At 41.6% G+C, this 26,927-nt stretch overlaps 1 protein-coding gene across 1 annotated transcript in view; it reads right to left on the reverse strand.

Annotated features, from left to right (window-relative positions):
- RBBP5 (RB binding protein 5, histone lysine methyltransferase complex subunit) overlaps positions 1–26,927 on the reverse strand; it is a 94,337-nt gene that overhangs the window by 17,375 nt on the left and 50,035 nt on the right. The window contains exons 12-14 of the mRNA XM_018571586.1: positions 24,609–24,726; positions 22,074–22,143; positions 9,895–10,124 (exon numbers count right to left, since the gene is read on the reverse strand). Of these exons, the coding sequence (XP_018427088.1) occupies positions 9,895–10,124; positions 22,074–22,143; positions 24,609–24,726 (418 nt within the window). The remainder of the gene's footprint in view (positions 1–9,894; positions 10,125–22,073; positions 22,144–24,608; positions 24,727–26,927) is intronic.

The following is a 26,927-nucleotide window of genomic DNA, read 5'->3' on the forward strand; positions in this document are numbered from 1 at the left end:
AGCTACCCCAGAGCCGACATTAACCTCGCACAGCTACCCCAGAGCCGACATTAACCTCGCACAGCTACCCCAGAGCCGACATTAACCTTGCACAGCTACCCCAAAGCCGACATTAACCCCGCACAGCTACCCCAGAGCCGATATTAACCCCGCACAGCTACCCCAGAGCGACCATTAACCCCGCACAGCTGCCCCAGAGCGACCATTAACCCCCGCACAGCTGCTCCAGAGCGACAATTAACCCCCGCACAGCTGCCCCAGAGCCGACATTAACCCTGTACAGTAGGCTCTGAGGTGGGTGTGCGGCTTTAATGGCGGCTACCAGTGGTATCGGCACATCCCTAGTACACAGTGCAATGAAAAGGTAGGCTAGACTCATACCTTGAATGTAGGAGTAGGGGTCTGGCTCCAGCTGCTCCTCAGGCTATCCCTCAAGCTGCTGCTTTCAGTCAGATACAAACTGCATGGAACTCTGTCTCCTATGTAATGTTGCCGTTTTGCTCCTGCACACCAGAGGGGTCCTACTGGGCAGTGCACAGCGTGCAACCTACACTGCCTGCATCCAATTCAGCCTGCAAGCACCCCATCTGCCACTCCAGGCACCGAAAAGGACAGACCCAGGAGGCTCCCAATGTCGATTAGCTCCTCCCTCTCATTCCCCTGCTCAGAGCATCGGTTCGTCGGGCACTAGTGCTGTATGCATCAGCCTATTCCGACGGACTGATGCTCATTTAAATCTGTCTGCTCTGAGCAGGGGAATGAGAGGGAGGAGCTAATCAACGCTGTGCATCGGGCCAGTAGCATAGCCAGAGTTGCGGGCGCCCAGGACAGAACAAAACTTTGAGCCCCCCAACCATTATATCACCATTATATAGCCCCCGAAACCCTCCCCTCAACGGTCTCTAATGTTGCAGCAGCGTGCTGGACTCTGGACTTACCTGAGACCCTGCAGAGCACACCATTGATCTTGCATAGCCTACCTTAGACTCTCTATGGTGGGTGGGCTCTGCAGGGCCCCGGGTGAGTTGGTCGTCAGGGTCCCTTTCCCTGTACCTCCTCCCAACTCTTCTTACCTGCTGCTGCTGGAGCATGGCCTCCTCCACCCCCTCCCGTCATCTCTGCCATGCCGCCCCTGGTACAGCCGATACCCATGTAAGGGGCCCCTCAGGCTGCCCAGACCCCTCACATGGGTACTTGCCGTACCCCCCTGATGGCAGACATGCCAACTCTCCCAAACGCTCCGGGAGTATCCCGCTATTAGATAGCGGCTCCCGGGAGAGAAACATTTTCTCCAGGAAAAGCAGATAGCAAAGAAGTAATTGCTTCCTGTGCTGTCATCATTTCAGGGCGGTGCTCTCCCCCCCTCCGGCGGATTTGCCAGAGGACTCCTACCTGAAATGAGAAGGGCACCTCCCTGAAATTGCTTTCTTCAGGTTGGGATCCCTGTGATGGCGGTGTTCTATCAAAGTTTGTGACTACGTTAGAATGAGTCACCGGTGACGTGGTCACATATTTTAATGTAATCCCGCCCAGCTTTTTGGCAGTGGAATGTGTGACCGCCAATAGGTGAAGCAAATCACCTATCGCAAATCGTATGTTCAGAAGACCTGATGTGCCCTGGAACAGCTGAGAAAGCGTTGGAATGCTTGACCTAATGGCGGTCACACATTCCACCGCTATAAAAAATGGGCTGGATACGTTAAAATGTGTGACAACGCGACCGGTCACAAATTCTAACGTAGTCACAAACTTTGATGGAACAGAAGCCCTGTATGTAAACATTTAATCAGAGAAATAGATTAGATTAGGGAACATCACAGTGTAACGTTCCCCATTATAATCCACTTTTCTAATTGAATGAAACAAAAGCACATAACCTTCACACCCCCATCCCCCCCTAACCCACCCCGCGGCTCTGACTCACCCAGCCAGCGGCGCAGGATCGCAGCCAGACTCTGTGTTCACTGCAGGGGGCGGGGCGTGTGACTCACTTCTCCTCTCCCGCCGCCTGTAACTAGGGACGCGGTCGGGAGAGCCCGCCCCCTTACTGATTTGGCAGTGTGGGACACGGCGTTCTAACATAGTCCACGGGGGGTCCCTGTTACGCCACTGCATCGGGCATAGCGGTCATGCTGGCTGAACACAATCAGGCTGATTGTGTTCGGCCCGACATGCCCTATGGCCAGTCCGGCCCTGGCGGGGGGGGAACAGAGAGGTTATTAGGAGAGTATTCCCAAAGCCAAGACAGGTCAAGAGAGACTAGTAGATTTGAATCACAGTTAAATATACCTTCACTGCTCTGACCATGATTATTTACTAAAGGCAAATAGGCTGTTCACTCTGCAAAGGAAATTTTCTTTAGCTTAGTGAATGAGGTAAAGCGCCTCTGACTTCCAAAAATACTGTTTTTCATTTTCCTTGCACGTGATTCGGTATTCTTTGCTAAGTGAATGCTCACCACATTAGACTTCCCTTGCAAAATGAACAGTTTATTTGCCTTTATCTCAATCTCAATGTCTTTGTTCACATGAAATGCAGAAACCTTTGGCAAAAAAAGAAGGTCTTAGTTTTAGTAAACTCTTATCCCTGTTGGACTCTTATCTGTCCAACAGTTATGTTCCTTTAGTAAGCAAAGGCAAGTCTGTATTTTTTTTTTTTAAACTTGCACAGTTTTGTATGAACCCACCATTTAGAACCAGGTGATGGCACTATGAGGAGGGATTTCAAAAGTGGCAACGTCACTTCCTGTTAGTGTTCGTCACCTCTTAATGAGACTACAATTCCAACCATGCATTGCAAATAAGTGTACACTAGGGATGTTCAGATACCAGTGCCGATACTTGGCATTTTTACATACACGCAACAAATAAAGAGATAGAGATTGAGAAAGAGAAAGATAGAGACAAGGGAATATAGAAAAAGAGATTGAGATATAGAGTCTATATCTATAGATATAGACTCCATATCTATAGTCAGAGACATAGAGAAATATAGAGATAGAGCTTAAGATAGAGATAAGGAAATATAGAAAAAGATTGAGATATATAGATATAGAGTATAGATATATAGAGAGATAGAGAAATATAGAGATAGAGCTTAATATAGAGATGGAGATATATAGAGATAGACAAAGAGAAATATTGAAAAAGAGATAGATACATACATACATACAGTAGTTGCAGCTGGGACCTAGCTCTGGCAATCCACCACTGTCCTGAAATCATTAGGCTGTATTGTTTTTAAAAAAAAGCCATGACCCTAAAATGCATCAGTACTTGTATCAGTGAGTACTTGGGACAATTTTCAGTATTCAGCGCTGCGGTACTTTGACTGACGTTTATTCCGTCATGCAACGCTGTACTGAAATTAATTTTATACCATTTTTTGGGGATAGATAGAGCTTTCTTTTGGTGGTATTTAAACACCACTGGGGTTTTTATTTTTTACTATAATTAGGAAAAATTACAGAAAATCTTGAAAATCTTTTTACATTATGTTAGGAAACATTACCCAGTTTTTGGGTAAAATAGAAAAGATCGGGTCACGTCGGGTAGATAGACACCAAACATGTCAAGCTTTAACATTGCACGCTCCCGCGAAATCGCAGAAAAACTACCATACCCAAAATTGGCCATAGGCGACGCTTTAAAAGCTTATACCGCTCATCAGTTTAGTGTCATCAGTGATTGATGGCCCTAGAACTATTGCTCTCACTCCATGGTATGCACAAATCCCAGGAGCCCCCTTATGCTTCTTAAAAATAACAGCTGACCCCTAACTTTTGAATTTTTCTCTACTCTAGACTTGGAATTCCTATCGCCCGACGCCCGGGACATGCAGTTTCAGGCGCCAGGCGAGTAGTTTTTTTGTACATTTAGCCCTGCTTCGGACAAGCAGAGCTAAAAATGTACAGTGGGGAGCCGCCGCTCATTTTTATAGAAGTGATCTGATCAGATCACTTATATAAAACAAGCAGCGGAGATCTTGTCTGCCCCTGCCGCGGTTTTCGGGGTTGCCCGCTCTTCTGGGGGACCCAAAACCATGGCACAACGGCTCAGCCATAGAGAGTATAGAGCAGACCGAGAACGTCCGTTCTTCGTCTGCTGTGTGATCAGGGAGACCGTGGCACTGTAATCACAGCGCCACCTGTCCCACCTTTCAGGAACTGCACAGAACATCTGTTCTGTGTTGGAGGGCAGGTTCCATAAAGAGAATTGGTCAGCAATCAGGAAGCGGGGCGGCGAGGAATCACCCGCCTCCTGGTTTCCTGATTGGCCAGGAAGCCAGCTTCTTGCCGATTGGCCGGCTCGATGCCGATTGGCCGGGAAGCCAGCTTCCCAGCCACTCAAGTCATTACTCACCACCCGAATCCTGATTAGCCGGGAAACCGGCTTCCCAGCCAATAAGCATGGAGGGAGCTTCCCTGGCAATCAGGAAGCCGGGGTGGAGGAATGCCATTACTCGCTGCCCAGCTTCCTGATTGCTGCCTCCACGCCAACGAAAGCAAAATATCAGTACTCATACTCAATACCCAAAAACTGTTATCAATGCATTCCTTGCTTTGTTTAAAACAATTTTTTTGTATTGGGACAAGTAGATTGTCATGGGGGACAAGTAGATGCGGCCCCCGCTTTAGCCCTTGGACAAGTAGTTTTTTGTTTTTTTTTAAATTTCCACACCCCTGGAGCTGGAAAAGTATCTGTATCTTTGCATCGGAACATCCCTAGTGTACACAATGGGCGGGCAACATGGGAGTGACAGACCAGGAGATTCCTGGCCTGTCAATCAAATGATGCAATTACAGTGGGCGGTTCAGTTTGGAAGTATGAGGCTCCAGGGGCTACCCATTACAGCCTGCATATATCTAAATGCGTCACTGCTTGCTGCAAAGAAAACTATAATGCAAAAGTTACAGATTCAGTGGCCACCAGTCTTATGAAACCGACGTTAAGGGAACAGAGGGCTTTTTTATGCATCTTGGTTTCTCATTGCCTGGATGAGTATGAATCAAGAAGAAATTATTTAAAAAGGTTTGAAAGCAGCTTTAGACACATGTAAATTAAATGTATGCCAGGAATTCAGCTTTAACCACTTGAAGACCAGGTATTTACACCCCCTTCTTGGCCAGGACATTTTTCAGTATTCAACGCTGTGGTACTTTGACTGACATTTATTCCGTCATGTAACGCTGTACTGAAATCATCATACCTACTCCAGGACTGGGTAAAGAAGAGGAAGGAGACTTCGCAAGTTCCTTTAGACTTTTTCACTGAGGCAGGTGGGCACAGAGATGTCCCTCGAAGACCAAGTGGGTGAGGTGTTCACTGGGTGCAGTGTCCGCATCCCAGAACTTTAACCAGAGTGCTTTGGCAACTTGTATGAACAACAGATAATACTAGAGACAAGCCTAGAAGCATCCAGCAGGCCATCACTGCTAAACTGTAGGTCTCCAGACAAATGTTTCACATGCTTTATCAGAAAAGAACCCACTGCCACCGGGATTTAGACCATTCTGCCACAACAAAAAATAAGGTCAATAAAAGGATGAAGGGTAGGGCCAGCCAGTGAGAACAGGGTTTTAAGGTTGGATTCTGGCTGATGATCAGTATAATCTTTCAAGTTAAGAACGCCTTTTACTCACTTGGTGATTTACCTGTTAAGGTGGGTTACTGGCCGAGTCCTCAGGTGGCGAATGAGATACCTCCCTTGCCTCCTTGACTGATCAAGTGCAGGGAATGCGAGCTGATATCACTTTCCTGAGACATGATTTGCAAAAGATCAGAGAGAGAACGACCACTGTAGAAGGCAGGGTCAGCGACCTTGAGGATCTTACTGCTCTCCTGGTGTCTGATGTTAAATAGACTCTGCAACGTACTTCTGCTTTCTCTGACAAAGCTGATGATCTTGAAAAATTGCCTTCGCAGGAACAATATCAGAGTGGTAGGCATCCCTTAGTGTCACGAAGGCAACATTTTGTGGAGGCCTGGCTGATCGAGACTTTTGGTAAAGATTTTCTTTCCTCGCTCTTTGCGGTAGAGAGTGAACATAGGGTCCTGTCCTCTCCCTCCCGGAAATCCACCTAGGCCTATGCTAATTAGGCTGCTTAACTACCGTGATAAAGAACATATTGTTCGTAAAGCCCGTGAAATGGGTGAGATTTTCATAGCAGGCTCGAAAGTAATGCTATTCCCTGATTTCTCACAAGAAATTCAAAAGAGATGTGCCAAATTCCAAGATGTTAAGAGACTACTTCAGCAGCTACATTTTCCTTACTCGATCTACCCAGCTAAACTTAGAATTGTGGCTGACGGCAAGACCCACTTCTTTGAGATGCCTTCTCAAGCTTCAGCCTGGCTGGATAAATTTGCGAAGAAGAAACCGCCTAAATTCTGTTGTCGCTGGTCCTACAGCCATTCCTGAGCTCTTCTTCCCTCCTTAACTCAGGCTTGTGTAACCTATGGCTAGTTTTACACCGAGGAATTCAAGATCCCTCATGATTAGATGAGTGCATCTCTGCCCTTTTTGATGGTAGTTACTTTCGTAATACTACTGGATCTCCCATTTTACAATGTTGGAGCCTCAAGAGGTGTAATTTTACCCCCAGTTTTTCTCCCGTGTGGACTGTTAGTTTTTTCTTATTTTGTTTTTGTTCTCGTTTTTCAGGTTCCTGTGTTCATCAAGGTCTGTGGCCTCACTCTCGACATCATGCTTGCATAGATGACCATTCACCCTACTGGGAGACATCATTCTCTTGCCTACTAGAGACATCCCACGTAACTATTTTTGTTCTTCACCTTAGTACGTTTTTTTTGTTTCAATAGTTTTTATTGTTTTCCATTATAAACATAAAACATACATAACACAGTTGCATATCTAAGATGCTAAGAACAGTCGCCTTCTTGGTTACATTCGCAGTTTCGTTACTACGTTTTAACTGTTAACATGGAGATCAATCAGTATAAAGTTAGCATCTTAAAAGGTACTTGTCGAAAGGGCCAGAGTGCCCTGTCTTGGAAACAAAAGTGAGAAGGGAGAAGAAAGACCAAAAGAAGTAGAAGGGCTGGGTAGGGTGGGGAGGGAAGGGGATCTGTGGCAGTGGAGTAGTATCATCCGGTCCTCGGGTCAGGGCATCCACTTTAAAGTGACGTTAGACTCGTAAGGGGGATGGTTGGGTGTGCATGTGCCCACCATGGGTCCCAAACCCTCCGGAATTTCTCTTGAGTGTCTGTCAGGATACTGGATAATTTTTCGTTAATGAAGAATGAGTCAAGCAGTCTACTGACCCCATTAAAGGGGATCTGCTGTTTCCTCCACGCCTGTGCTATCGTTTGTTTGGCGGCCAGGAACATAAAGACTGCCAGTTTATATTTGGGGTTTGTGAGGTGTGGAGGTTTAAGGTGTAGTAGGGCCACCCTTGGGTCCCCGTTTATGTTTGTATGGAGGATTGAGTTCAGTAGTCTGAATGTTTTGATCAAAAACCGGTGTACCAATGGACACGTCCACCAAATGTGCATTACATCACCCTTCGCTTCACAACCTCTGAAACATTTGGCTGATTGTTGAGGGTGGGAGTGGGCCAGTCGAGCTGGCACCATGTACCATCGCATCATAGACTTATATACTGTCTCTAGTGAGGTGATGATGGTGCATGATGCTGCGGAGGCCCAGATTTGTTGCCACTCGTCCTCACTGACTGCCCCACGTAGGTCCTTGTCCCAAGCTCTGACATAGTTATGGGCTGACTTGCTCTGGGCTGAGTTCAGTTGAGAATATAAAATGGATATCAGTTTGGGTTGCCGGGGAGTATGGTAGCAAATATGTTCCATTAAGGAGAGTCGAGTGGTGGGCACTCTGCCGGCGAGGACAGACCCCACCCAGTGTCTAATTTGCAGGTATCGGAAGAATTCTGAGGGGGGTGCGTGTGAATCCGCCCTCACCGAGTCCCATGTGCGCACCCGCCCGTCTTGCAGTAGATTGTGCAAGTATATTATGTTTTGGGACTTCCACCAAGCAAATGCCCCAGGTGACTGCAGTCCCGGGATAAAGAGTGGATTACGTATTATGGGCTGTAGTGGGAGATGGGGGGAGATTAGTTCTCCCTGATATTTGGTGTGATCCCACACTCTGACAGTCTGGTTCATGACAGGGGTGAGGGTTTTTGGCCTCGCATTTGGGGGGAGCCATGGGAGAGCCCTGACTGACGTTGGGGCACAATATATGCTTTCCAGATCCACCCATAGTGGTCTCAGAGAGTCAGAATACAAGTTAGTTATAGGTGCTATCTGGGCTGCCTGGAAATATTTGTGGAAGTTTGGAAGACCCAACCCCCCCTTTTTTTTGTGTGTGCACATGGTGAGTTTCGAGACCCTGGATCTGGTGGCGCCCCAGGTGAATGCGAGTATTTTTTTCTGGAATGCGTGTAGGATTCTCCCTGGGATCGCCACCGGCAGGGTCCGGAAAAAGTATAGTATCTTTGGGAGAATGGTCATCTTGACCGAACCTTAGTACGTTTTTGACATGCCTCGCTACTTCATTTTTTTTTAACTTTCATAATGTCTGCATGCAATTTGGGACTGGTTTCCTGGAATGTCCGGGGACTGGGTGACGTTATCCAATGTCGTTCAATATTTGAATATTTACTTACCCATCGCCCCTCCATTATCTGCTTACAGGAGATGCACACTAAATTTAGAAACGTATAAACAATTGGAATGTAGATTTTGCCAACAGGCTTTTCATTCTTGCTTCTCCACCTATGCCAGATAAGTATCTATCCTTATTCATACGTATGTTCCATTCTCCTGTAGGCAGATGAAGGTGGATAGTGGGGGTCGCTTTGTATTTCTCCATTGCCATGTCTTTGGCAGGGAATATGTTACTGCTAATCTATACATACCTCCCCTGTACAACAATGCGGTTCTTAAAGAACTGGCCACCTTATTGGCTGATAAACTCCCTAATCCCATTTTGGTGGTGGGGGGACTAACAACTACACGGATCCTGCTTTTGATAAATTTCCTAACACTAGGGGTGGATCTTCCCTGACGGCATTTGCCAAGCTCTGTGAGGAGTTGGCTTTAACAGATGTGTGGCATATTAGACACCCGACTGATTTCCAATTCATCTGCCATTCTAAAACCCACAATACACTTTCCTGTATAGATGATAGACTTGTTACGGCTGAGTCTTTGCCTCTCATCTCCGATGTTACCATTCAACCCAGATGCATGTCAGACCACTCCCTGATATATGTGCAACTTTCCTTTGAGCATCGGCTATCCTCAGCTTCCTGGCGTTTAAACCCCTTTTGGCTGACGTTAATCCGGATAATATGCCACTGGAAGTTGACATCTCGTCTTTTCTGTACGTGAAGCTGCCCTCAGCTTCCCTGTTAGTTGTATGGGACACTCTAAAAGCTTACATGCGGGATCTGTTTATTCAGCGTGCCAGTGTTATTAAAACCAAATCTAGATGTCAGGAAGTGGATGCACACCAAGCAGTGGCAGATGCCGAACTGGTGTACATCCGAGACCCTTCTATTCTTACTTGTAAAGAGTGGACTGCTGCTACGGAAGCTATAGAAAATCTGGTAAAATGAAAATCTATGTATAAATCTTTTTTTGTGAATCAGTCCTATTGGGCTAAGGGTGAATTGACTGGCAGGCTTTTGGCTCAGATAGCAAGGTCACAGCAAACTGCTACGTTTATAGGTTCCTTTAGAGATTCTGATGATACTGTATCCTCAGATAAGAGTTACATTCTTGAGGTATTCGCTAAGTTTTACACTGCACTATACTCATCTGGGGCTGACTACTCAGACTTGAAGAGGTGATTTTCAAAAATTGGGGCTATATTGACACTATCAAAACTAACAGCAGTATGACATAAACTTACCATCATTAGGCACTCCTTGCAATTCAATCATTGTGGTCTTTGGCTTCTTTTTTGGTGGCTGACCTCCATCTGAGGAAGCCTGACGCTTCTTTTCTGCTCCAGCTCCATCTTCACTCAGTGACATTTGAACTGTATCTGGGGGAGGCCCATAAGGGTTTTCCTCAGGGTCCTCTACCTCAGGTGCAATTGGAAGGTACAGTAATGCCTTAGCATCTTCTAGTTCCTCATCACTGCAAGGATGAAAATATACTTTTTATTTTAAATATGTTTTGCAATATTTTAATTTCTGGATCAGAAATGGTGCAGAAACCGAGAAATTATATGCATCAATTTGATAAAACTGTACCATGAACAACAAATGAAAAAAGCTACATATGCATATAATGCAACAGCAAAAATACACATTACAATATATATTTTTTTCTATAAATTGAATACCAAAGAGTTTGATTTTCATATAGTTTCCTATCCAAATGGTTTTCTTGGATCTCCAAGTGATGTGACAAAAGGAGCCAAGAATATTTAAACTAGGGTTGCACAGATACCAAGTACAGTACTCGGTACATGTACCGATAATTTTGAGCTCCAAGACTACACTAGAGGAAAATTCAAAAATTAGGAGGCAGCTGTCATGTGTAAGGAGCACACGGAGCTCCTGGGATTTGTACATCTCTGTTTTAATGTACGATTTAGTTTTTATAACTATAAATAAAGTGATGCACAGATACCAGTTTTGCGAGTACGAGTACTGGTACTTGCCGAGTACTTACAAGTCCGAGTACTGATACATTTTTGTTTATTGCCATGTGACAGTTTTTCTAAAACAAAAACAGACTAATGATTTCAGGACAGTGGTGGAGTGCCAGAGCCAGGTCCCAGCTGCAACCGCTGCAACCCTGGTAGTTCTCATGAAAATGCCAAGTATCTGCACTGGTACTCAAAAAGTATCTGTGCATCCCTAATTTAAACATGCAGTAAAATTGGATTTTTGTATTTACCATAAAACCCATTTTTGGAATTCATTAAGGGACACAGGATTCAGGGACAATTGGGTTACACTCTTGTCAACAGTAGGATGTATAGCCACTTCCACTACCAGCTTGCCTCAGCAATACAGGATAGAAGCAAGATCATAGATACAGAGGGTTGGAACCTATGTCCCTCAGGCGCTGCTAGCTCAGGTAGCATGTCTAGCAATTGTTTGTGCCCGGTACGTGAACAGTGGATAAGGCCGGGCTGTGACGTTCTGCCGAAGACAGAATCCTTTATACTTCTCTTGCGGTGACAAGAGTCCTGGTTCCTCCATGATGGTTGACTGTCATGGCATTATCCGACTGAATCCTGATCGGATGACCCTCCAAATCGGGATCCCCAGCACTGTAAGGACAAACAAATCCCTCAGAGCTCCAAAATACTGATCAAAGTCCTCTGTCCCAACAAGGTGTTTAGGACTTATCCCCAGCCTGTCAGGCTGGCACCCATTGTGAGAATCTTTTCAGAGATCTATGGGAAGGATTACTCTAACTTCAAAACCAACTCCTAAGCCACGAGGCATGTAGCAATCTGGTCCTCTGTCAGGCAAAATCTGTTTGCCCAAATACTGAACAGACTTGTCCTATGAAGACAGGATGTTGAGTTGCAGTGTTCCAGAGTGGAACTAGGCAAACAAGATGAGTCGGATCCAACGCCGATCCAACTGAACCTTTTCAAGGTTTGTACTATCCATGCCACATTGTAAGCCAGAACTAGTGCCATGTGTTGCCTTAAAAGATCATTCAGATATCTCACAATGTGGATAATCTGGTAGTGTAACACTGCTAGAACAGGGGCCAGAACCTTTGTGAAAACTTGAGGGGCAGAGAATAGGCTGACTGGCCAGCCACAGACTAGAAGTGACCCACAGCAAAGTGAAGAAACCCCTGACGCATGGGACAAATGGGGACATGCAAGCATGTATCCTTGATATTTACAAGCCTCTGTGATTGAGGGAGGCTATGACAGACCTGGCAGATTCCATGTGAAATTTTTGGACCCAAATTAAGACATTTAGAGCCTTGAGATCCAAAATTGGACGGCTGTCCCTTTTCGGTTTGGAACTGGAAAGGTTGGCGTAAAACCCCTGGAACTTGTCTGCAGTAGGGACTGGTGTGGTAACCCCTTTATCCAGAAGATCTGCAAGTGCTGCATGGGGGCCTACTAACCTGTGTGGGGACACGGGCAGGTTGGAGGACATGGCCGGGGGAGGGGGCAGGGAGCACAACTATAGCTCAGAGCACCTGGAAATCACCCGTCATACCATGGCATCCGAGATGTTATCTGTCCTGGTGTCAGCAAAGGCTAAGAGGAGACTTCCCCTATTTTGGAAAGCAGGTTGAGGGAGTGTAAAGGCACGGTTGTTAACCGCATGAATCGCGGCAAACTGCGCATGCGCGAGAAATCGCGGCAAACTGCGCATGCGCGAGAAATCGCAGCAAACTGCGCATGCGCGGGAATGGCGGCAAAATGTGCGGGAAACCACACAGGAAGTGAGGTAGCTGTCAGTATCCTGGGACTATTTAAGGAGGAGTTAGCCTCTCTTTCATTGCTGATGGTCTTGTCAGCTTGCTGTGTTGTATCCTGTGTTCCTGTATTGTTTAAAGCCTGCCTCTGACTCGGATTGCCCTGGACTACTCTCTTGCTTGCTGCCAGCCCTTGACCCCGGCCTGTTTCCTGGACCTTGAGATTGCCTTACGTTTTTGTACCTTGCCTGCCCGACCGGATTTGACCTTGGCTTCCTGACCTCTCTTCTCAGCTGCTCCCACGCAGTGTTCGTTTCCAGTCTTCGGCACTCGTGCTCCTCGTTGCCCTGCGCCCTTCTGTTCCAAACTCCAGGGGTCGCAGGACGCGAACCGCAAGAGGCGCCTCCCCATCTTCCAGTCTCAGCCTCAGGTACGTGATAGGGAGCTTTGCCATCAACTGAGTATCTGGCTTGGGTGGTTGAGGCCTGATAGTAATGAAAGGAACTATTTTTTTGGACTCAGATGGAGGAGGAGGAGTCTTACCTGTCTGAAGTCTCAAATGCACAAAGAGCTATCAAATACTTAGAAGTAGTGAAAAGCTTAGCAGGAGTGTACCAATCCGCAATCCTTATAAAGGATGTCTGGGACTAACAGGCACACCAGTCTTTGTAGTCTTAGAGCCTCTAGGAGGTACTAGACAGGTAGCAGCACTGGTAGACATTTCAGCCTGTTCTATCAATTTCAAGGCAGTGCTCCCAGCGTCAATGACAGCTAAAACAGTCTCTGGGTGTAATAGCAACTGCCTGAGGCCCCTCAGGGGAAAAATCCATTAAAACTTTTTTGGACCCTTTCTGGGGGACTATGCAGCAAAAGAGTCAGTCAGAGGGCGCTAAAGCCACAGGCAGATCAGATATAGATTCTGTAAGGGAAGGTGTGGAAGTACACTTTTGGAGTCAGCAATCAGGGTTGCAGTTTGTCCAATAAAAAGCTGCATAACTGCCGTGAAATCCTCCTGGGAGAGAGCCCAGGAGGGAGCAACGCCTGGCAGAGCTAAGGAAGACTCCGAGGAGTGTAGGAACACAAGTTGAGGAAACACTTTCCAGTCTTGCGGGGACTGTTGTCTTTATTTTCTGAGGCAAGCTCTTAATCCTGGTGATTTCCTTCATATAAGTGTCTAAAGATTCAGAGAAGAGACATTCCACTGTGAAAGGAATTCTTTTAAAGTACTACTTGCAGGCAGGCTCTCCAGAACAGCACTTCAGTCAGAGGATCCTGCACATCTGGAGAGACAGAAGGCTCTTCCTGGATATTTGACAGAGTGTCCCCCAACCTGTCCACAAAGTGGCATAAAGCCAAGGGAAGGAACTCAAATTGTGGGAGGACAGACATATCCATGATAATGGATTGAGAACCAAGGCTGTGTCTTTAAGCTTGGGAGAAATAGTAGCTGAATTAGCCCCCCTCTACTTAAATCTCAAAATCAGAAGAGGAATTCTTCCTCTCCTCCAGCTCTGGAAGAGGGTAGAATTTGAAATTGTGGGGCAGCAGTGGGGGTCCTTTCGTAGCCTCTGCATTGAGGTCTCAAGCCAAAATATGTGCATCTGAGGGAGCGATTCTGACTGAGGACAATGATCAGTGGCATACAAGGGCCCATAAGGGAGGGGTTGTTGACCCTCCCAGAGTGGATGGCAGACTGTGAGCTGGCAAGGCTCTTGGTCCCAGTCTCTGTGTCTGTGATCTGTTATTGATGATGTGTTACATAGTACAGCGCTAAACGTCCTTCAGTGATAGATATACGAAGATCAAACTGTTATGATCCCAGCATGAAGCATTCATAAGAAAAATGTATGAAAAAGTGTCAATCACATCTATATAAATGAAGTGAAGAAATGACAGTGTGCGAAAGGATAATGATCCAAATTGAAACAATGTGTAAAAGACGACTGTTCAGTAGAGAGAAAAAATATGTATCAATTATACACCTTGAAAAATAAATACATGTTTTAAATCTAAAAAAGTGTTCAAAGCATGTGTCTTGTGTGTAAATTAAACATACATCAATGAAATGTAAACAACACTCTACATAAAAACTGTGTAGATAACATTAATCTAAAAATGTATGAATAAAAAATTAATTAAATATATATGTGTGTGTGTGGGTAGTCAAAATTGACTGAGTCTTTCAAAGTCTTAAAACCCAATAAAAGGCAAAAAAGACCCCCACAGTGAAATCGGGTGCGTATTCCAGTTCAATGATGTGTCCAACGAAAAACCAAAAAAAAAGACCAAGAAAATCCCCTCAAGGGAATGCACTCACCGGATCTCTGATGTTAAAGAGCCGTTTGTCTCGTCAGATGGTAACCGGAGCTGTGTATCCTCTTCTCCCGCTCAGTGGAACTCCAGGGAAAGAAAAAGAAAAACCTCCTGTTTCTCCGGGATGTTAAACCAGGGATCTCCGCCCTTAGAAGTCCCCGAGGTCAGATATCCAATCAGGCAAAAAGAATGAAAAATACGCTCGTAGCGTAATAAATTCCAAGTTTATTAGGTCAAGAAAATATATAAAATAGCGCTAAGGTAAAATCGTATAAAAGCCGGCTGGTCACTCAAGCGTGACTTCTTAGACTGGAACAATGACGTGAAAATAGTTTTGTCACACAGACGTTCTCAAGGGATGGCAGGTCTATTCAAGTCATGATCCAGTCTGTTTATATAGGTTATATTCTCATCCTTAATTTCAAACATACGTGAAAAAATACGCAGACAGATTAACATAAGACTAGTACCGGGTTTATCTATAATTGTAGGAACCCGTTATTTAATGAAGTCCATATATAATTAAAACAATGGTGTTGGCAATTAGAGTAGTGATATTGCTATATTTCTAGTAGTGAAAACCAATTGACTAATATATCGACAGATAATACATCAGTTAAAGAGGACAAGGAAAAATACAATGCAATATAGGAATACATTACATATATGCATAAGTCTATACATACGTATACATAACCATATAAAGTGAAAATGTTATGTGTAATTCCACCAGTAAATAACAAATTAATAACTTGTGATTTTATATGACAGGAAAAAGGCAAACTATAGCAAAATATAAAAAACTTTATGGTTTAAGGTTGATATAAAACCATAATAGTGTGACAAACAGGAGTGGGAAAAATATTCCGTAAAAGATTTCATTAGTAGAATTTATAATCAGATGTATTGAACAATTAATTAAAAGCTAATGAAAATAATATTAAACTAGGCAAAATATCCTATAAAACGGGTTTCTTGTGTCAGTTCTAATATTAGTTAAATCCACTGACAACTTATTGGTTATTGTGATCAAGGAATACATTTATGGGAAGAAAAAATATATTTATAGAAATACATTTTTTTAAATATATTAATATTAGAATCGCCATTATTATTAACATTAAAAAATGAATGAAAGTATCCTAACAAAGTCAGTAGCTCGGATATTCGTATATCTAGAAACATAATGAAATCGGGCAATATAAAGGGTTATTCTTAAAAAAGGGGTTAATATTAAAAATATTAATATTAAAAATATCCAATATTAAAAAACCCAATATAATATATATATATATATCCCTACTGTATAAAATTCTTCAAACGTAATTGGATCGGGGCATGGAGACTCAACTTGTTTCTGGTCTTTTCAATCATTTCTCAAAAAACAATTGGTCATATTCTATATTAAGCCCTTTGGGCGTCATTGCATCCAATAGGAAGATCCATTTCGATTCATTTTGGGAGATTTCCCTAATGAGATTGGATCCTCTCCAGTGGCCTTGGATCTTATCTATCCCTATTATTTTTAATCCACTAGGGTCCTGGTTATGAAATTCTTTAAAGTGTTTGGATACACTGTGTTAATGATACCCTTTTTCGATGTTATTTATGTGTTCTTCTAGCCTTTTCTTCAGTTCTTTTTGTTCTACCTACGTATTGAAGGCCACATGGACATTCCAGTAAATATGTCACATATCTACTTGAACATGAAATAAATCTGTCTATTTTAAAAACTTTATTAGTGGTGTTAGATCTAAAAACCTCAATTTTAATGTTATTTTTTCTCGCTCCAGTTGTCCTACAGCAAATACATCTCCCGCAGGTAAAAAAACCTTTTCCTTCAAAAAAGGAAACTGTAGGTTTAGGTGGATTAAAGGCATTTTTTACTAGTCTATTCCTGAGTGTGGGTGCTCTTCTATAGATAATACTTGGTTTGTCTGGAAGCCGAGGACATAAAATTTTTATCTTTAAAATATACCAATATTTCTTAATAATAGATTCCATCTTTCTATGTTGCAGGGAATAATTAGTAATGAAGGATAAAGGAAATATCCCCTCCTCCTTCGGTTTCAATAGTCTTCCTCTATCTGTATTGAGGAGTTCTTTTTTTATTTTTTCAAGCTCTATGTAAAGACACAATCCAAAATACTGATTAATAGATTTCAGGAAAAGGGGTATAAAAGATACCCCTTTTCCTGAAATCTATTAATCAGTATATTGGATTGTGCGAGATATTCATCATCATCAGTACAATTGCGTCTAATCCTGGTAAGCTGTCCCTTTGGGATATTTCCCAACCATTTAGGGTGATGACAGCTTGATATTGGTATGTAACCATTTTTATCTGTAGGTTTAAAAAATGTTTTTGTTACAAATCTAATTTCCTCTTAGAGATATGTCTAAATCTAAAAATTGAATATTGGTATCACTAATATTACTCGTAAATGTAAGATTATAAGCATTAGAATTCATATCTTCAATAAAAGTGGTGAATAGGTTTTTATCACCTTCCCAAATTACAATAATGTCATCAATAAATATTTTCCATAAGATGACATTATTTGATTTATGCTTAAAAATATGTTCCTCCTCCCATTTACTCATGTATAAATTCGCCAAGCTAGGGGCAAATTTAGCACCCACTGCCACGCCTTATTCTTGTAAATAAAATTCCCCATTATGCCAAAAATAATTTTTACACATGGCAAAGTTGGTACATTCCAGAATAAATTATTTTTGTTTGTGTTTTAATGTGCTAAACCTATCCAATGCCCACTGAATTGCTTCAAGCCCTTTTTGATGTGGGATAACCGTGTATAAGGAATTTACCTCAATAGTGGCCAACACCAAATTCCCATTTATTTCTATTTGTTGTAGGATATTGAGAATGTCTTTACTATCTTTCAAAAAGGCTTCTGTTTTGACCACTAATGGCTGTAAAAAATAGTCTATTCTCTGGACATTAGGGAATCTATTCCGCTTACAATAGGTCTCCCCGGAGGGTTCTCTATATTTTTCTGTATTTTAGGTAAAAAATAGAGAATAGGTGTACGGCAAGTGGAAGGGACTAAATAATCCCTCTCCTTTTTATTTAGAAGGTCAAACTTATAGCCCTTTCGAATTAATTTATCCAATTCCTTTTTAAATCCACTTAATGGGTTTTTATTTAATTTCTTGTATGTATCCTTAGTTTGAAGTATATTGTTCATTTCCCTTTCATATGTTCTATCCATTATAACCACCCCACCTCCTTTATCTCCAGGTCTAATAATTATATCCTTTCTAGCTTCTAAATTTTCAATCCCTTTGTTAATAAACATTTTATTTTTAGCAAACTTAAATTGCATAGTTTTAACGTCTTCTTCCACCAAATTTTTGAAGACTTCTACAAAATGGTTTGAATTATTTATTTATTTAGAAGGTCAAACTTATAGCCCTTTCGAATTAATTTATCCAATTCCTTTTTAAATCCACTTAATGGGTTTTTATTTAATTTCTTGTATGTATCCTTAGTTTGAAGTATATTGTTCATTTCCCTTTCATATGTTCTATCCATTATAACCACCCCACCTCCTTTATCTCCAGGTCTAATAATTATATCCTTTCTAGCTTCTAAATTTTCAATCCCTTTGTTAATAAACATTTTATTTTTAGCAAACTTAAATTGCATAGTTTTAACGTCTTCTTCCACCAAATTTTTGAAGACTTCTACAAAATGGTTTGAATTATTTTTGGGATTAAAGATTGACTGTTTTTTTAGCGTTGTATGTGTGTATGTCCTACTAACGGCAGTTGGCGCATTAGACGCAATGGTTGGAATTGTGGCATAATATTTTTTAATGTTCAGTTTCCTTACGAATTTCTGAATGTCTATATAAGTGTTAAATTTGTTTAAGTTATTGACTGGGGCAAATTTCAACCCTAGGTTAAGAACATTTTCCTCCTCTGTGGTCAGTGTGGCTGAACTAATATTAAATATTCCTTTTCCTAGATATCCCGTTTTCTCTGTGTATATACACTCTTCCCCCCTCTCTGTAGCCCCTCCTCGTCCTCTTGTATTTCTGAACCTCCCTCTTTGTAATTGTGGGGTCAGATGACGTTCTCTCCAACCCCAACCCCCAGATGCTATTCTGATCCTTGAGACTACTTTCACAACTATTAATTCCCCCCTCTATGGATTGCCATCTATATATATTTCCATGTTTAAAATCTGTCATGTCACGTATGTATTTTTTATGTTTTTTATTTTTTATTTCCAAATCTCGTTTGCTAAGAAATTTCTCTAAATAACATCAAAAAAGGCTATCATAAACACAGTGTATCCAAACACTTTAAAGAATTTCATAACAAGGACCCTAGTGGATTAAAAATATTAGGGATAAATAAGATCCAAGGCCACTGGAGAGGATCCAATGTTATTAGGCAAATCTCCCAAAATGAATCGAAATGGATCTTCCTATTGGATACAATGACGCCCAAAGGCCTTAATATAGAATATGACCTCAATTGTTTTTTGAGAAATGATTGAAAAGACCAGAAACAAGTTGAGTCTCCATGCCCCGATCCAATTACGTTTGAAGAATTTTATACAGTAGGGATATATATATATATATTATATTGGGTTTTTTAATATTGGATATTTTTAATATTAATATTTTTAATATTAACCCCTTTTTTAAGAATAACCCTTTATATTGCCCGATTTCATTATGTTTCTAGATATACGAATATCCGAGCTACTGACTTTGTTAGGATACTTTCATTCATTTTTTAATGTTAATAATAATGGCGATTCTAATATTAATATATAAAAAAAATGTCTTTCTATAAATATATTTTTTCTTCCCATAAATGTATTCCTTGATCACAATAACCAATAAGTTGTCAGTGGATTTAACCAATATTAGAACTGACACAAGAAACCGGTTTTTTTAGGATATTTTGCCTAGTTTAATATTATTTTCATTAGCTTTTAATTAATTGTTCAATACATCTGATTATAAATTCTACTAATGAAATCTTTTACGGAATATTTTTCCCACTCCTGTTTGTCACACTATTATGGTTTTATATCAACCTTAAACCATAAAGTTTTTTATATTTTGCTATAGTTTGCCTTTTTCCTGTCATATAAAATCACAAGTTATTCATTTGTTATTTACTGGTGGAATTACACATAACATTTTCACTTTATATGGTTATGTATATGTATGTATAGACTTATGCATATATGTAATGTATTCCTATATTGCATTGTATTTTTCCTTGTCCTCTTTAACTGATGTATTATCTGTCGATATATATGTCAATTGGTTTTCACTACTAGAAATATAGCAAAATCACTACTCTAATTGCCAACACCATTGTTTTTCTTTTTCTTTCCCTGGAGTTCCACTGAGCGGGAGAAGAGGATACACAGCTCCGGTTACCATCTGACGAGACAAACGGCTCTTAAACATCAGAGATCTGGTGAGTGCATTCCCTTGGTCTTTTTTCTGGATTTTCGTCCAGTTCCATTGAACTGGAATACGCACCCGATTTCACTGTGGAAGTCTTTTTTGCCTTTATTGGGTTTTAAGACTTTGAAAGACTCAGTCAATTTTGACTACACACACACATATATTTAATTAATTTTTTATTAATACATTTTTAGATCAATGTTATCTACACAGTTTTTATGCAGTGTTTTTTATGTAGAGTGTTGTTTACATTTCATTGATATGTTGTTTAATTTACACACAAGACACATGCTTTGAACACTTTTTTAGATTTAAAACACGTATTTTTCAAGGTGTATAATTGATACATATTTTTTTCTGTCTACTGAACAGTCGTCTTTTACACATTGTTTCAATTTGGATCATTATCCTTTCACACACTGTCATTTTTTTCACTTCATTTATATAGATGTGATTGACAATTTTTCATACATTTTCTTATGAATGCTTCATGCTGGGATCATAACAGTTTGATCTTCGTATATCTATCACTGAAGGACGTTTAGCGCTGTACTATTTAACACATCTTCACTATAGGGGCCTAGTGCCTGAGTCCAGCAGCTTTACGTACACTTTCAACATTTATAGAAATCAGCTTTTTGTAAATTTTTAGTTCTTGGGTTATATATTATATTTTATTTATCCACCTAATACTAGTATTTTTTCCATTTAGCGCAAGTTCTTGCAAATATGTGATGTGTTATTATTGTAGTGATGGGTCCTCCAGGGGTACTAATGACCAACACCACAGAGAGGAAGGGGTTGAAAGCCATCCTGTGTCTGGCACAGAAGGCTGTCGTACCTAGGAAATGTGCAAAGATCGTCTTGTGCAGTAGGGAACAGGGCAAGTGAGAACTTGCAGACTTCTGTCTCCAAGATGGCGCGAGTAAGAGCTGTACAAGCCAACAAGGGTGCACAGGTGCAGTGGTGGTGGTCTGCCATGGTGACCTGGCACAGGTCCACCCACAGTGATCCAGGAAAGTGGTACCAAATTTGAAGAATGGTTGCTTCTGCTGAACAAAAGCACCCAGGTTAGTAAAGTGTTGAAGAAAAAACAAAACTGAAGCTTGCTAGGAGCGGGGAGGTTATTTGGGGCTGTCCTAACAACTTTGTTGTCAATGTGCAATCAACTGAAGGTAGCTGTAACATCATTTTAGTATTATTTTAAACAGGAAATCATGGAATAAAATGTATGATTTTATTTACAGAAACATTTTTTTTAAACGCTGATCAAAGTAGTAAAAAAAAAAAAAAAGAGCATTTTTTTTTTAGTTTTTTTTTTTTTTCTGTCTATAGATTGCATTTTTGCAAAACAAAAATCAAAAAAAAATTCTTGTTTGACCGAAAAACGATATACGTTTTGCCTTGTCATAAGTAATGACAAAGTTACTGCAGAAATAAAATTCAGGTGTCCCATGGGTCATGTCCAAAAATAGGTATGCATATAGGCACCCTAAAGCTAGCCAATACACGTATCCAATTTCAGAATGTTCCTACTGAATCGGCTGAAATTCGATCTATGCATTGCCCTGCCAGCACAACGTGTCAAATTTTTTAAACGACTTTTGTGGAAGGAGCCAGGCTGTTGGCCAAACAGTGACTGCAGCCAATCAGCTGCAGTCACTGTTTGGGTATTTTGACAGTGAGGCTGAAAATACAACAGCCAACAAAAAAAAACCTCCCCCCACTTACGCCGTTTAGCATGAATGGGGGAATCAAGCGTTTATTTCGAGTTTCGGCCAGTGAGGCTGAACAAGAAAATTTAAAACGTGTATTACCAGCTTTATTTATTTTTTTAAAGTGAATGTAGGCAATTACAGAAATGTGCTTGCCTTGCAAAGGAATGAATGGGTTAGTTACAATTACATACCTGCTGCAGAAAGCAGCAATACGGTCAACGCTCGTCACATCTACCTCCTCATCTTCAGCAGCATCTCCTCCTAGTGATTAAGAAAAGGACTGTTAAAACAACTTGCGCAGCATCGCATGCAAGCTTTATACATAAAATAACTAAAACTATGACACAATAAAAAGTATAACCAAAATACATACAAGGAACATACATACTGAGCCATTTTGTTTTCGCCCCTGTTTTCTGTGATGAGCCACTTAATCAGCCATTTTAAGTGCAATTGGACACCACTGTTTATGAATTCTACAGGTTGGTGCCGAGCAAAAAGCCTTTCCCAGTTCCAGTGCAGCAAATATTCAAGAAAGCTTGCACACTGCTCTTAAGTCTGGTTACACTAGTCCAGGCTCAGTCATGAAGACACAGAAGTGGTTTGTTTCATGCTAATCAGTACTTAATCATACCACATTAGTTAGCAACACATCACATTTTCATGACAAAGCCTGTACATTTGTTAGCATTAAGACTGCTTTTCACCGCATACAAAATAATGGGATTTGAAATGCAATTAAAAACAGCTTAAAGTTGTTAAAAAGCAGGATTCAAATGCAGATCATATGCACCACTGCATCATTGACCTCTAGTAATTAATCTAGTATCTAGTCAAATTCTCAAATTTTGTTTTATATATAATATAATATGTCATAATAAATCCAGATCATCAAAATATACAGTACATCAGGGATCCATCCAGATCAATAAAATATACAGTACATCAGGGACGTGCAGTCAGGGGAGGCAAAGCCTCACCTAGAATTATGGAGGAAAAAGCTGTCAGCTTCATTTCTGAAGTTGACAGCTTTTTCTCCATTCAGATCGGCATCTAACAGGTTACACAGCACGGAAATCGTCTGCGTTGTGTAACCTGTCATGGACGGAGCGCCTCAGCAGTGAGGAGCAAGTGAGGGACAGGGAGGCCCCTCCCTTCCTCCTTTACACTAGCTTGGGGATGTTGGGGCGGGGCTTCGGCTGGGGGCAGACGTGCTCCGTCACTGCAGTGCATTGCCCAGCAAAGTATTTCTTTGAAAATTTTGCCCAAGCACTTACAGTCATCAGGTTTCAACAGCGGTCTCCAGCTCTCCGTTTGGCTTTCGTGAACCTGCTCTCATGTACAAGGTCACAAGGGAGAGCACAGTCTCCACCAGCTGTCTATCTACTAGCTTGGAGGAAGGGAGGAGGGAAGAGGAGTGGGGAGCATAGAGAAGAGAAGTATCTTGCTTTGCTATGCCTGCGTTTTTTTGGAGAAACACAGCTTAATAGCACACACAAGGGTGGCTCCATAGGACAGTGCAAGGGAAAGGAGCCCCCCTAAAACAGGATATCAGGGCCAGCTGATTCTGCCCGTAAGAAAACTTTTAAACATCAGGGGCAGCATCCATTGTAAGTGATTTAATCAGCATTTGAAATAGCTAAAAAATATTTTGACTTTGATATCACTTTAAGGGATCAGCTAAAAACCCTGTCAGTTTTTCTTTTGCCATCTGTGTCCCAATCAAGAGGCTTCCCTTCACTTCCTGTCTGGAGGACACAACAGCAAGTGAGAACAAATCTCTTTAAAAGCGAGTTAAATTTCTTATAAGGTTGACACCGAAATAAGTGTCCCCATTAGATCTCCCTGTAATGCCTGTTTGGTGGCAAATTAAAATCCTTCCACACAATTCCAAACTAAAAAAAAAAGTTTTGCCTTTAGATATATTTGAAATGTTATTTAAAAGGATATTCATTTCCTGTCACACCGTGTAAATCATGCCACTTACTGGTTATAATCTTACAACTGCAGGAGAATTACACCAACTCTCTATCTCCATGTATAAAGAGCAAACACAATTGGCCTTTTTCCACACGTCCCAAGCTCTGCAGAACTACGGTTGTGTCCTACATATCATCAGGGTTATTCACAAAAGGGTGAAGAGTTTGGAGAAGACTGGAGGAGAAGTGAACAATCTAGGACAACATAGCTGAACTGGAAAGTGAGCTGAATTGGAGAATTGTTCCAAATCAGCTATTTTGGCCTAGATTGTTTACTTCTCTTGCCTTCTCCAAACTAATTACCCTTGTGTGAATAGCCCTGCATATGTTTGTATTGTTGTTGCAATGTGTTGCATTATATATTTTTGCAACACATTGCCCTCGGTATGATCCACTATTCACCCCTCCTGTTTGTCTCTAGTTAGTACAGTACCTAGCTATACATTCCCTACTCCTTTATGGTTGCCCAGTTTAGTTTCACTTTTTTCGAAGAGTCACGGTTTAGGAATGTCATTGTCTTCTTACACTTTAAAAGACTGGAAAAACATCCTTTGTATTGCACTTAACTGAAGTAAAACAATGTGGTATTCAAAGCCTGTTTCTTTTGAAGAGTTAAGCCAGCGGCCATCCTGTCTGTACAAAAAAAAACCTGCTGTGTCATGGATTGAACAGACTGGCTCCTGAAACCCATATTAATTTGTCCCCCCCTGCACTAGAAGTTCAGAGATTGAATAATTAATTTGCTACCTGTTTGTTCAGGTTCACTCTTATCTTCATCTTCTATATCAAACTCTGATTCACGTTCCTCATATTCCACATTCTCATCCAGCTCCTTAAAGTCGGGTGCAAATGCACTCCAATTTTCCTACAATGAAATAACAAAAGTGTAAAGGTTACATACAAGAGAAATAGATATGTAATCTGTTTTTCATCCTAAACAGGTAACTAAAAAAGTTATCTGTATCAGTCAGCCAACATAATGGGTAAATATATTCCTTGCTTTTATTGGTTTCCAAGAATAAACAGAAAATAAACAATTGCACTTAGGTGACACAGCTGTATCTGTAATTACCACATTGTAAAATTCTTATTTTGAGCAGTAATCCAATATCTGCTATTTAAAAAGTACTAAACAATATCCTTCTCCTCTAGCCATTCATCAGACTGGTGCCTCTCTGACTCACAAGACACATGCAATCAACAAGAGGAATGGCTCATTTGGAAAATTTGGATTGGCAGTCTATAAAATTCATATTTATCCTCCTTTTTGCCATTGCCACTATGCAAAGCTGAAATAATGCAGCTGGCACCAGCTCTGCTAAATCTGGAATTCCGATGATATCCTAAATCAGTGATTGCAAACCTTTTTGAGCCCGAATGCCGAAACTGGATCACTAAACCAACTAAAGTGTCTCAAAGTGCCAACCCTGCAATTAAAAGAGAACTATGGGGTAATTTTTTTTCCCCATAGTTCTCCTGAATTTGTTTCATGTTTAAATGGTGTGCTGGTAACATTCTTGGACTTTGTGATATGTGCACGGTGCCATCCGTGGCCACTTCAAGCATCCGCCTGACATACAGGTAAATTTTTTATTCGGCGTGCAACAGGACATACTTTCATGTGCCAAAGCTCAGTATATCACAAGCTGCAGCTCGTGGTATACTGAGAACGCCGCAGCCGGGACGGATCCCAACAATAGTTTTGAGATGCACACAGCTGCGTGAGTGACAGCTGGCTTTGCCTATCTAGAGGCAGAGCCAGCTGTACCCGCCCTCTCCCCAGTCCATTCCGCCAGTCAGCGATGGAGTATCGGAGCGGGGAGGGGAGAATCCCTGCAGTGAGCCGTGAGTGACAGTCACGGCTCTCTGCAGGGAGATGATCGAGAAGTGAGCGAGCGACGGTATGTGTTCGCTCATTTCCCGATCTATTGAGCCGACGTGTGACAGTTTCATTGTCACACGTCGGCTCGAACTATGAGGTTGAGGTGAAAATCACTCACCTCATAGTTCTCTTTTAAACCCAAGTACTGATGATTTATTTTAGAAAAACTATTGATACGACTGTCTAAACTAATTATGTGCTTAAATCTTAGAAGAAAAATACAATTTAAGGAGGTTTTAACTACACTACAGTGATCTTTGGACTGTGCTAATGAGTGAAGTGTTCCATCGCAGTGTGCTACTAAGGTACATGTCATGCAGCACACTGCAAGTGAAGCACCAGGGCCCAGTTGCAGCTGTGACCGCTGTGACCCTAGTAGTTCTGCCACTGACTCCAACCTGTAGAGGAACTACATAGCTACATAGTTAGTCAGGTTGAAAAAAGACACAAGTCCATCGAGTTCAACCTATAGAGGAAACAAAAGGAAAGAAGGAAGGAAAACCTACAAAACAGAACGCTATGCCCACAGTTATCCACTGTTGATCCAGAGGAAGGCAAAAAAAAAAAAAAAAACCCATACAAAGCATAGTTCAATTTTCTCCAACAGAGGAAAAAATTCCTTCCTAATCCCATAAGGCAATCGGATATTCCCTGGATCAACAATCTCTGGTGCTTAATAAACTGTGTGCACAATTGTTAGGCATGTTGTGTTTTTGAGGATTAATTTAATTATTGAACAACTACAGTGTTCTTGGTCAATCCAAAATATTAATAAACCTCAAACCTGAATATTTAAGTAAAAGTGAGGTTTTCGCTGTCTTAGGAGAATATCTACCGTATATACTCGAGTATAAGCCGAGTTTTTCAGCCCATTTTTTGTGCTGAAAAATGCCCCCCTCGGCTTATACTCGAGTCAGCGTCTCGAGCACTGAGGAAAGTGAGTACGCTGGTCAGGTTTCTTACTTACCTCGCCGAGCGTGGCGTCACTGCTGATCCGGTGGGCGGCGCTCCGAGCGGGGTCAAAGCGTCTCGAGCACTGAGGAAAGTGAGTACGCTGGTCAGGTTTCTTACTTACCTCGCCGAGCGTGGCGTCACTGCTGATCCGGTGGGCGGCGCTCCGAGCGGGGTCATCTGGCAGTCTCCGGGTCCTAATTTAGGTGGCCGGAGACTGCCAGATGACCCTG

This window comes from Nanorana parkeri, unplaced genomic scaffold (genome assembly GCF_000935625.1).
Source record: "Nanorana parkeri isolate BGI_ZX_2015 unplaced genomic scaffold, ASM93562v1 scaffold1787, whole genome shotgun sequence".
NCBI classification, from domain to species: Eukaryota; Metazoa; Chordata; class Amphibia; order Anura; family Dicroglossidae; genus Nanorana; species Nanorana parkeri.